Source organism: Sinohyriopsis cumingii, chromosome 11, assembly GCF_028554795.1.
Source record: "Sinohyriopsis cumingii isolate HCF-2022 chromosome 11, ASM2855479v2, whole genome shotgun sequence".
NCBI lineage: Eukaryota > Metazoa > Mollusca > Bivalvia > Unionida > Unionidae > Sinohyriopsis > Sinohyriopsis cumingii.
In genome coordinates, this window is record NC_142971.1 from 36,652,244 (window position 1) to 36,665,477 (window position 13,234).

Here is a 13,234-nt window from a genome sequence, read left to right on the forward strand (position 1 = left end):
GGTTATGTACAGATATCGTGTTTATTGGTCTTTTACTTAGTAACCTGATAGAAGCCAGTGTACCGTATACGGGTCTTACGTTTTCTATTCTGCTCCTGAACCCCTTGAGAGCCAAGTGCCCATGGGACTGGAGAATAGTTCTGAATTCGGGCGTGGTACTCGTATCTTGCTGCATCAGGTGACGGAGACCTCAAGTAACTGCCAGGGATAGGTGATGAAACGCCTTCTCCAATGCTTAAGATAAAATAAAAGTGGAATAATATACAATGGAACGTAATTATTTTTAATACAATCAACAATAACAAAACAAATTAGCAATGAAAAACCACTGTAAAAATGAAATTAAGAATAATTAATTGCTACTAAAGACGTGACTGATACATACAAATATTGTTAAACTTTCAGCTTGCAAAGTCTTTTTACTGTTATCATACTATGTTGATGCTTGTTTGTGGATTCTTGTGTGCTTTTCGATAGTTACGACAGGAATAGACAGACTTTTAGGTTTGGTGTACATTCGGCTGCAATTAGCATCATTATTTTGTAATTTTATTTTATTTATTTTTTCACTTGCGGTTTGCTGTCGTTGTTGAAAGAAGTTTACATGTACTTGGTATTCCCACTACAACATCTAAGAATTCAAATCAAGATTTGTACATGCCAAAGTATATAATTTAATAAACTTTGTATCAGTGTCATCACTTTCGTTTTCTTCTTATTGTTATGTTTTTAATAATAATAATAATAATAATAATAATAATAATAGTAATAATAATAATAATAATGTTATGGGGAGGAGTTGGATAAGATACGCACGTATGAATAGTTTGCTCTGCCTAAGCAATAGTCCTGGCCTCGCACTCCCCGAGAATTTTGAACACGAAACTTTAGATCAAGCTCAAAGTCCAAGAGTTTTAACATTCACATCTCCGAAAAGGAGTTACGTTAAAATCAATGAATTTTCATATTTTCCTCAAGTAGCGTATGAGCCATAAATGAAACGGGAGCAGTAATACAGCACTGGGAGTTTGAGATGTTTTCAGTGATCAGGGTCCGAAACTTCGTTACCCCACGATTTTACCATTATTTTTCAAACACGTGTGCAGCGCGGGAGTTACTCTTGAGCATACAAACACGGGGTCGCTCGACTTAGCGAACGGGTTAACTATGCATCGTGCAAGCACGATATCGGGTAACGGAACTGGTAACATTTTGTAAGGTTCAGAGCGGGTTTACAAGTTCAACCGTTCAATTCAGAGTTTATGAAAACCACTATGAGTTTATAACAGGTGCGTCAATGACCATCATTCGGCCACCCGAGCCCTGCAACAATAAAGTCTTGAGAATCAAATCATGACATCTATAACTGGCTCCAACGAAAAGTAATAAATCAGGTACAACGTAGTGAAGTCTTTTCAGGAAAATTTGCAGAGCTGTGTCGCTGTTTTGATCCTGGCCCGTGTATGACCACAACTTGTGATATGCACGTCATACTTCATTGTTCTTGAAGTCAAGCAAAATTACTCCGGAGGACTCCATATGACATCTTAACCACGGAGAAACTTCAGGCACTCCTAACCGGACTAATATCATCGCACAACTGACCTGTTTGGCTCAGAAAACAGCCTTGTGGACATCTCTGCAAAACCCAAGAAATCGCACACGAAAACAGCAATGTGTTTTCACGAAGTTGTGCTAGGTGCTAACAGCAATGAGTTTCCACGAAGTTGTGCTTGATGCTGCGCGAATCCATTGTCATACAAATCGTCATTAGCGACAAACAGTGTAGAGTCATCGCCAATATCAGGTATGCCGGACATACCAGGGTTAGCTGGTTCACTAAAGTAGGTTGTGCAAGTTTACAAAAGATATGCGAGCAATGATCTGCATTATCGACTTTATCCTTGAAAAATATCATAGTTGGGTCAGCAGATATCGCATAATCGTTGCTGTATATTGCGAGTCCGATAATTGTCGTGGCAACGTCAACGTTTTCCAAACGTGTGTTTCTATCTCCGTTCCGTCGATGAGATATTGTGCGCTCTTGAAAAACACCACGGTGTCGTTGTTGACAAATCCAACTTTGGTACCTCGGGTGTAATGGTTACCTTGACCTGAACAAGTTTTATCCCAATTTCCATGAAGTCCTCATACGGCAGAAAATACCTACACGTAAGCGCTTATACGTAATTCTATTCGTTGTTGTTGATAGTGGATCCTTGCTGCATACGAATAATACTGAAAATCTTGGATGCCTCAATCTCGCAACAGAGGCACATCCATGTTACACGCGGGACTGGATACATCTTTGAACTGAATCATCATTAATACATTATCAGTTTCGCTTAATACCTTTTTCGTAGCCATAATACGCTCCCCATTGCCAGATTTTCAACGCTCGAATCAGTACTGGCTTGCATTAACTCAGCCAGATGTCGCTGAGAAGCTTCACAAAGATTTATACTGACCGATACGGGTATTGCTGCCGTGGATGGAAGCGTAGCCACCTTTGGTTGCCGTGCTAAACGTCGTAGTCGAGATGGAATTAACAAAACCGCCTGCTCTCCCATATTTTTCGACCGACACTGTCAACGACACGCACTGTGACTTATTTAGCAATCAGTGCAGCGCACGAACCCAGGCCCACAAGTAGTCTTGGCGTGACTCTGAACAATCCCCAGATAATATAGCGGAGAAAGTTTTGGAAAAATATTGTGCAAAATGAGGTTTCTCAAGCTGACAACACAAGTAATTGTCACAGGTATCGTACAATCGTCGTAGCATACATTAAATCTCTGGTCGATCTCAATGTATAGTCATATTGTTAGAGTCTCCCAGCGCAGGTCTAACACGGGCTGAATGTGCCAGTGGTCGGTAATTGTATATTCACGTGAATTAATTATAATTCCTCTCGCACAAATGCTCTACTCGGTGGTTTTACCGCTCGTTTGCCCAATTATGCCAGATAACAGCGTGTTCGTTGCCCAGGAATATCAATCCGGTATGAGGTCGTAAACTCATCAACAGACCATACCGGGTAAGTGGCATTAAATTGTCGCCTCCCAGTTAACCAGGTACAAACACGCACCAAACCAAATTGTATCGACCAAATCCAACGCAAGTGGCAGCACCAACAAAGCATCTTTGCAATTGGAGGTGGAGCCTTTGCTTACAGTTTTCTTCCGCATCGCGTTAGCGGGCCTCAACCTACTCCCACTTGTGGTCTCGGTGTTCAACCTGCTATGACCGACAGAAGCTGCGTCACCTATTCTCGGAAGTGATCGTGAATAAAAATTCCTGTATGTATTAATGCGCAAAAAATCGTTTAGAGCGTGTGCGGTATAATCATTTCATAATGGCCGTGTCCTCAGCATGTCTACGGCAAACTCCCACATAGTGTTTTGTCAATAAAACAAGAACGGCTCCGAGAAATGTTTTACCTGGAACAACCTGTCCAAAAGTGGTCATGTTAGCGATCCACGTGAACTCGTCTGCCACACTTCTGAATCTTTGCACATCATCGGTTCAGTTTCCATATACCATGTTCCAGCTTTCATGTTTATTATCTCAAGGCTTTGTTTCCAATGAGTGGACTTTGACAACCGAAAACAATCTTTGCCTACATGCCTTCGTTGACAATCCATCTGGCGATCATTTCTTCGACAACTGGTTCCACGTTTGCGTTAAATTCATGGATGAGATTTGATTTGATGTCATTGATAAACGCATATATCTTAAGATGCTTTATATGCGAGATGATGTCGGAAACATGCAGTATTGACGCGGTTTACAGGTTCTGGTCCGAGCTTAGGTGGGTTATCATGCATGCCCGCAGAAATTGTTTCCAAAAATATTTACACCACAGCACCAAGGATAGTTTTTTTAATGCAGCTGCGATATCACTTCTGATTTTTTTTCTACGTATGAACATAATCATTCCTTTTGGCTCCACACCGGGCGCAACTTTAACCGATATCGGCTTTGTTATTAAGCGTTATTGAGGGTCTAACGTTGTTCTCGCGCGCGTAGTTGACGGCTAAATGCCTTCGAAGGACAACGACGAACGCAAGGCCTCAATCGGTAAGAACTTGGTTTCATTTTCCTCTTCACCGTTGTTGGCTTATACCTCAATGACGTCAACAACATTTACTACATTCACGTTGACAAGTTTGAACCAGCTCGCACAATAATAATCACGTACAGATCCACATGGTCGGCATAGCTGATGACGTGTCTTGAAACCTATGATATTTACGGTATTCGTAATAGCATGTTTGGCTGCAAAACACACGTTTTCCAATCGCCGTTGATTTACCTCATTCTGTGCATACGGTGGTACATAAATGATTAGGCGAGGCAGATATTCTAGATGATACGTTGAAATTTTATAGAGTCCATCTAGCCACGTACCACATTTTTGTATTTGAAGTTGTAAATCAGGATTTTGTAAACAGGTTTCTTTGTTTCCAATCTTTATAACAGTGACCTGTAAACCAGAACAGAATTTCCATCAAACCGGTATCGGCCCAGATGAATTCAAATAACGCATCACTAAGTACTGCACCAACACGAACACAGCCAGACTTTGTACGTTTGTATACAGCAACATCTCACGTTTTGGAGTGCTTGTCTAACTCAGTTATTGGTTTTGCTTTATTTGGACATAGAAATGGCTTCTGAGAATTCTCCCAAATTTTCTGCGCTGCTTTGCTTATGCGGTGGTCAGTTAATGAGTAACATTTATATATTATAGGTCAAAGGCATTATTTAACTGACTTGCACTTGGTGATCTTCGCTGCCGTTTCTGATCATTTTGATACCCTTGCTGTCTTCACTGCTCATTTTCTAGCACAATATCATATAATGACATTTCACACTTCCAATTATATTCTTCTCCGAGTTTTCGTCGCACGCGCTCTAAAGTGATTCCTAACTTGATTACTTGATCAAGATGCTCCAGTTACGTAATTGAAAAATCATACAGCACCTTTGAGTCTCTTTCTTGAAACGAGATGACGCATTCAACTTTAAACAGTGATTTCACCTTTTTCGTGACTGCTTGAATGCAGTACTGAATGGACGATTTAATTCCCCCAAAAGCTACACACTCAAATTTTTTCACAATACCGATTGCAAAGTCGAGAGATCCCGTGTTTGTATGCTCACGGGTATTCCCTGCGTTGCACTCGCTTTGGAAAAAAAGGGTTAAAAATGGTGGGGTAAAGAAGACTCGGACATGTTCGATAAACAAAATATCAAACTCCGACTATTATACTACTGAAGCACACAGATTATCATATTTGCTGTTTGGTGGTTATAAGTTTGATCTCAAGTTTCTTGCCGATAAAGTTTTGATAAAACGGTCACAAACGTACTAGAGCCTCCTGCTGTAAAATAATCTAACACATACATGGCAGTATCTCATACGCTAGGACATTTCAGAATGTCGATTCCCAACTGTCACAGAGTCTTTTGTCTTCCTTCTTATAAAACATGAGCATCCTGGTGATTTATGACTGTTGTCATCATCAAACCAGTTACCGTTATGAAAATATATTTAAACCTTGTGCTAAAATTTAAAACTAAAATATTAGAAAGCTCCATGATGTTTGTCCCCATTCCGATGCTTGACGTACATCTTGGTGACCTAGACTATGGACGCAACAATAAACATAGGATAGGCACTTACTCTCTTGCCATGGAGTCTTCCCGGATGTAATCTTTGTCCATCCTGTACCTGGCCCTGTAGAGCATGTACAGATCGTCAGGGTCAATCCGAGTCCTGTGACTAATTTCGTCAGTTGCTACTGGTTCTTCCTTCTTTTTCTTTTTATTTCCAACTCTGACAAATAAGAGCGATATAATAATGCAGTTATGATGCAAAGAAGTAGAACTTGTAAACACAGATCTAATTTTAGTCTTTCTTCTGAACATCTACATATCAACACAAAGTCTTTCGACCCAAATGTAATATAAATTTGTCCCGATGTGTACAACAAATTCATCATAAATCAAATCAGGTCAAGACTAATGCTACAAAATGTAAGCAGATCAGATCGAACTTAAAAGGTGCAGAAAAGAAAGGAGTAGGGAGAGAGATAATCTTAAGGGTCACTACTTGGATTTTTTCAAACGAATGCGTACCCTATCATCATGGCCGGCCGGAGACTTCAAAACTAACAACCTCTGCCAAAGATACCCATGTTGCTCACATGGTAAAATGAATTTTCAAAGAGTGAATCATTATGAAATTCATAAGTATACAAAGGTTAAAAGGGTCGGAAATCAGGTTTCTTGCATATATATACAGATTTTAATTGGATGGACCTAATAAATCTATTTACATTGTCAGACAACATGAAATAGTTCTAAATGCCTCTATATTTTAGACGCAATAAATATTTTCTTACGCAAAAGAAGCCGATTATAAAGATAGTTAATAGCAACTGCAGATTCCTGACCTCAGTTTAATAATCTATTCACAAAAATTTCGACATATCTAAGAGAAAGGTTTTGACACTCAATATTTATATGTCAGGATCAGATAATATTATCGACTGTAATCTCAGATCAGTTCACTAAAGTCCCATTTGTGCATAATTTGTATCGTAGTTCACTAAAGTCCCATTTGTGCATAATTTGTATCGTACTTTGAAAGATTTAAACAAAATTAAAGAGATCATACTTTGTCGATCGTTGTCTTGAAAACAGAAACATGAGCTCAAGATTGATCAACTGAAGTCTTGGACTAATAAACAACTATTTACGCTGTTGGAAGATAGATCTGGCATCTGAGATCTCGGACTAATTCAATTCATTTTGCAAATGTATGATCCGTGATCTCGGTTGCGTCATTTTAGAGAAGTTCCGACCACTAAAATGATGTATCCAATTTTGATCAACCGCGATTTTAGGCCATTAAGATGGTACCCCTGATTGGTGTAAACCTCTGACTCTCCCAAGCTGCATAGGTCTTCCCGAGGTACTGGAAGTAATCGGTATATTGTTGTAATAAAACAAGATAATTCAAGAGTATTAACTTAACGCACGAGCCCACATTATCAGACAAAAAGTAACGTTCGCCCTTCGGGGGTTTAAAACTGGCGACATATTCTGTATAAAACCGCTTGTGTTTAAAAAAAAAAACAAATTAATTATGTTATTGATCTTGACGACAGGCAGCATATGCTAAATTCTTCGCCGTAGGTGAAATGCAATGTCAATACTTATGAGCAACGTAAACAAACAAATTATCGGTAAAGTTATTTAATCGAACTGGTGTATGCAGGTTTAATTAACAGCACATACAAATACATCTATTGCGCAGCAACTGCATGAAATTACAGAGGATAAAAAAATAGTAAATGTGTATTTTAAATAAATTCATACCATGACAACTACCACAAACATCTCCATCTTTTCCAACAACGACTCACAGGAGCAAGAATCATTTTATATATATATATATATATATATATATATATATATATATATATATATATATATATATATATATATATATATATATATATATGATCCCGTCAGAGATATAGTTTATACAACAAAAAGAAAGAAAAGAAAAACGAATGTATAGTCTTTCTTTCAATAATGTCGATCTGACAATATCGCTTGCCCCATGACCTGTAACTCTGACCTATCTCACAATCACGGAAATTATCTTATGTTCACTGGAAGTATTTTCAACAAAAACAAAATACAAGTTATTAAAGAGAATTAAAACATAATCATATTTGATGAGGTGAAATAATTTTAGATCCCAGATGGCAAACGGATCATAGAAATTGCAAATGGTTGCAAACGTGTCGCAGGAAAACAAACACATGTTGACTCACCTCTTCTTTTTCATGTTTCTGATTCTCCACATTTCACCGGCATGACAACAACGGAGAACCAGACAGGTAAAGGCGCCAACCAATAAGGCCAACACCACGAATGCACCAACGGATAGCAGCGTCCATGCCGTTGTAGTGCATAAAAAGCATGGATTGACTCCAATAAAGATGTTGACGTATGGCGGGCCAGTGTAGTTGAAAGTAATGCTGTTATATATCGTGCGCACGGTTGTTCCGTTATCTGACACAGTTATCGTGATGTTAAATGCGATGTCGAACGTGATATTTATTTGAGCTTTTAGCGAGACTGTGCCGTTGCTATCAACTTGAAAGTAGGTGTTCCCATACCCGGAACCCACAATCTCGTAACTTAGCTTGGCATTTTCCCCGCTGTCGATATCGTTGCAAATGAGGTTCAAAAAAGTGGTGTTGGCTGCGGTCTGGTATGAGATGTTGAAGAGATTAGTAACCGGGAAACAAGCGGGATCGTTGTCATTGACATCAGTAAAATACATCGTCAATGTTTCGTCATCGTATACATTGGAATTGTCGTAACACCTGATCGTAAGATTGATGGAGGTAGGGAGATTAGTATCATAGTCCCAAGTCTGGTTGAAAGACAGGTCCCCGGTACTTGATGAAATGGTAATATAAGACGAATACGCGCTGGAAAGAATGGTGTATCGTCTAGTATCTCCGTTTGGAGAGTCGGGGTCGGCACAAAGGGCAGAAATAGTACCAATAGAAGTTCCAGCCTGAAAATCGACAAAATTATTTAAGCTATCAAGGAACGAAACAAGTCTCACTTTTCGCTCATTTTGCAACATATACGTTTTGTTTCTATCACACATAGGGTGTTGTAAGTTTGTAAATACAATATTACTTTATCTGGAAAACAAATAAAATAAAAACAAATTCAAACAATATGCATACAATAAATATTGTGGGGGAAAATATAATTATTAAGTTTTGCTGGTTTGTCTTTCCTTAAAAGTAACAAAACTATGACTTCAGGCACATCCACTACTGTAAAAGCGTCAACTTTTACACATTTGTTATAGACTTTGTTCCTTTTCTTATACAGTTATTGTCTAAATTGTCTGCTCATTCATTTAAATGTCCAATTAAACAGTGCATACAGTCATATTATTACGTTTTTTATTACAAACTTTAAAACCATTAAAAGGTGAACACTTTAACACAGGAATATAAACCTCAAGGGAACGAAATGTTTCATCGCGAAATATTATAGAAATGTACATGAGCTCCGCCAAAAGTCTAAGACCAATTTTAATTGAACATTCTTTCTGTACTACTGAACTTTCAGTATTGGACTAATATAATCTTTTTTGGGGTTTGGACTGAGACAAGGAAATCCTAGTTATCGAGTTACATTATTTGTCACCCCACCCTCCTCTGCAGAGCTTCGTGGGGAGACATAAAATGTAATCCCGCGACTGGGATTTCCTAGTCTCTGTACAAATAATGACATAGATTATCTTTTTCACCCATTTTTTTTCCATTTAAATTAAAACAAACCTGCAATTTTGCAACATGGTTAGCAGATTCAAAACACAGTATTCGTCAGATACTATTACTGCCTCTTACACTGTGTAACTGTCATCAGGTTTTTGCACTCTTTTATGAAAATCTGAATAATTATCTAATTAGAATCAAGCTATATATATTGCTCTTAGAAAACAACAAATTAGCAGAGAAAAAAAGGTATAATTGTTACGTATTACAATTATTGCATCCTCGCAAGGCGCCCAGCATTAAGAGGTTAGTGCTAGGCTGGTCGGCCTTGCGTCAGGATAATGTGACTGGGTGGGACATCATGTTACATGTCTGCGGCATGATGCCCCAGTGCTAGGTATCACTATAAAATGGCACACTACAGACATCGTAGCGATATGACAGAAAAACTGTTAAAGCTACATTATAAAACCTAATCACACACACACACACACACACACACACACACACACACACACGCGCGTATTGCATCGTGAGCGTCTCTAGTCACGTGCGTTTATTATGTAAACGGGCATTAATACGATAATATTAATAAGGGCAATGGGATGACCAGTCGACTCTAAGTACACAAGTTGTACGCATGAGAAAATAGAAACATAAAATCATTTAATATAATTACTGTATTATCACATTTAATTTATGGATGTCATGTGAAAATAACACTAAGAAATAAATATCTTTTATACAGATAACCTTTAACTTAAATCAGTTCAAATTCGGAAAGAATTCTACGGTAGGCAACGGTACGGTAACAGTTCAGTATAACAAAGGGTGTAACGAAAGTGAGGAGATTTAAAATGCATGATATTCTTGGATATGTTCTGTCCTTGAAATACGGCAAGTGTTGCTCTTACTGGTACAGTGATACGCTGCATTGAAATCTTCTTGTGGAATAGCGAGTGGACCAATGAATAAACCACTCTGAATGTTAAGTGCAGGAATTTTCATTTGTTTACAATGTTTGATTCAGCTGGGGCTGGTTGGGAGTGTTTGACAAATTTTGAAGAATTAGATACTTTCAGCTGCGTTTAATGACCCTAACCTGGAACTTTACTAATTTACAGATATGATAAAATTCGCCATGATGTGTGTAGTTTCTAGCATAATACCAAATAACTCAACTTCATATGCATGTATGTGTCTCGCTCAAAATTGTATGGCGTGTTATCAAAGTAAGACACCTTAAGTTGCTTTATGAGTAAATTTCTTTTTGTTATCTATCTGTTGTTGTTGCTGTTGTTGTTCTTTTTGTTTCATTTTATAACAACTCCGTCGGGTACAACAGAAGACAGCGGGGTTTTTTTCTTCTACTTCTTCATAGTTCCCAGCGCGAGGACTCAACGAATGAGACGAACTGTCTGAGGCAAACTGATATAAGAAAAGTAAGGTTAGAAAAACAGCTAGATTTCCCTGTAGCATTGGTGAGAAAATTGTAATACATGTTGACTTTTTTCAGATGCAAAACCTGGCAATAGCTTGAAGTGTTATAATTGATTGTAATATCTGACTTTATGCATGTACTTTAATTTCAAAAGAACATAAAATCAGTTTAATCGCCAATATCGATTTCATCTTTTAAAAGGTCTTTGCACATATTTCTATAACATCGAGGCAGAAGAACATATCCCAAGTAAACATATTCCGTGAACTTGTGCAAACCAGAGTTCAACAAGGACGCAGCAGTTTATGTGCTACATCAAATTATAGTTCAACAAGGATGAAGCAGTTTATTTGGTACTTTAAATAAATAAAGAATCATGATCATATTTCAGAAGGCACAAAAAATCTAAAGCTCCAAATATAGTTAGGGAAGATTAATCGTAGTAGACACACAGACCGACATAAAAATTATTGTGCTGTTTGTCTTCACATATATATTTTCTGTGAATTTTAATTACATTGCGAGTGCTTGTCCCATTTTTCTCTCCTTTTTTGTAGATACACTTGCTACTTTATAGAGAATCTATACATTTTACCGCAATACTACAGTATACTCACTTATAAGTCGAGCCAAACTGCAAACAACAAGATCCTGATCTGACGTAGCATAATGCACCTGCAGATCTGGGTCTGTATTGTTTGTTCTTCTGGTAACTCGTATCAAACTGTATAGACCAATATCTGCCGGCGCATTATTCACAGATTGCAGTTGAGCTCGAGCTATAAACGCGTATATACGGACGTGCTGTGTCTGAAATGTTTTACTGATTGTAGGAAGATGGCAAAACAGTTGTCTGAATTAGCATACGATGTTTTTACTTTTAAATTAAGCAATAAAAAGACACGTTAATAAAAGCAGCGGTAGCTCAGTAGGCAGAGCGTCTGATTCGTAATCCAGTGACGCAAATTCAATACCTGTCCAGACCATCCCTAAAGGGCATCCTTGGTTTATCCTTGAGAAGGGAACATAGCTCCAATTTGTTTCTTCGACATGATATAGCAAATAATATGTTAAAAATTGCTATTTAAAATAACAAATACACAAACGAGTATCGGAAGTATCATACTCATCGTAGTGTGTTTGCCGCCCCCTCTCCTTTTTTTCACACGGCAGAATTACAGGCAAGTTGAGGAGTGTGTTGAATTGAAACAATGTTGACAAAAGTTCGGTGGTTCATTTGGTTTTTTCATTTATTTATTAGGACACGAGATTACTGTGATTCTGAAAGTGGCAGACCGTTGGTCTTTCGAAAATTATGGTTACGTTGATTATTGTCAGACAATAAAGTTTTTGCTGTTTCCCTCGCTAAAATTATGTTATTGTTTTTCAACTGAGCAAAATAAAAACTTTTTCTTTTCCTTTAAAAATGAGGGAAAAATTACAACAAAATTCAGAATTATGGCCACCTACAGAAAGCATTGTTTTCAAACAAAAACAGACAACGCAGACTAAGTACATGGAAGTCTTCAGCAGTTAAAGTAAATTTCAACATATCTGGAGCCCGTGAAGAAAGTACAAATATGAATTAAAAGGAGGATTACAAGACAGAGGGTAACTGGCAGACAGATTAAAAGCACATTTTTGGACTTCGTTTGATTATATGAGCAGGAAGAAACCAAATTAAGTAAGAACACGACTACCAATTAGAGTCTATTAACCCTAGTGCATGAATGAAGCAGATATTCATCTCTGAGTGTTGTCATTATACTATGGAGGCCCCTAGTCCTTCTGCCCAGATCGAAACAAGTTGAGGACACCTCAGTCTTCTCTATCTTCGAAATCCAGGTAAAGAACTTACGAACGCTACAAACTAGCCTTTTCAACTGGATGTATGAACACTTAACGTCTTCGACTTTCTGTGTCTATTTTATGAACTTGTTGAACCGATTCCCAACAGATACATTGCTACTTCCTTGAAATAAATACGACTATATAAATCAAATATTTCAAAGTCAGACTTACGGCTCCTTCTGCTATGGTAATACTGTTCAATTTTGACGTAAAATATGGTGCCTCGTTGACATCCAGGACGTTCAACGTCAACGTAAGAGAGCTGGCTGTCATGCTGTGAATTCCGTCACTGACTGTTATACTGATCGTATAACTGGACAGATTCTCGTAGTTTAGAAAATACCCGTACAATAAGTAAATCTCTCCAGCTGAAAGGGATTATCTCTCAAAATTAATATAGTAAGCACTGAGTCCTTAAAATAACCAATGAAAACCCATGTAAGACAAATTCATGAAACATTGGAGTACCAAAGATACTAATGACTCTAACCACTTCAACTACTACAATAGTATTTATTTCGATTTCTCGCCCATCAAAACTACTTAATTAGAAGTTCGCCCTCTTGACTCGTCATCCATTTTGCAACTTACTATCATCGTCAAATAAATAAGT

The 13,234-nt window shown here is 37.8% G+C and overlaps 1 protein-coding gene across 1 annotated transcript in view; it reads right to left on the reverse strand.

The window, feature by feature from the left end:
* Nucleotides 1-13,234, reverse strand: part of LOC149787921 (cadherin EGF LAG seven-pass G-type receptor 2-like) — an 80,747-nt gene that overhangs the window by 3,578 nt on the left and 63,935 nt on the right. The window contains exons 7-10 of the mRNA XM_089974170.1: nt 12,793-12,989; nt 7,854-8,608; nt 5,690-5,842; nt 80-234 (exon numbers count right to left, since the gene is read on the reverse strand). Of these exons, the coding sequence (XP_089830296.1) occupies nt 80-234; nt 5,690-5,842; nt 7,854-8,608; nt 12,793-12,989 (1,260 nt within the window). The remainder of the gene's footprint in view (nt 1-79; nt 235-5,689; nt 5,843-7,853; nt 8,609-12,792; nt 12,990-13,234) is intronic.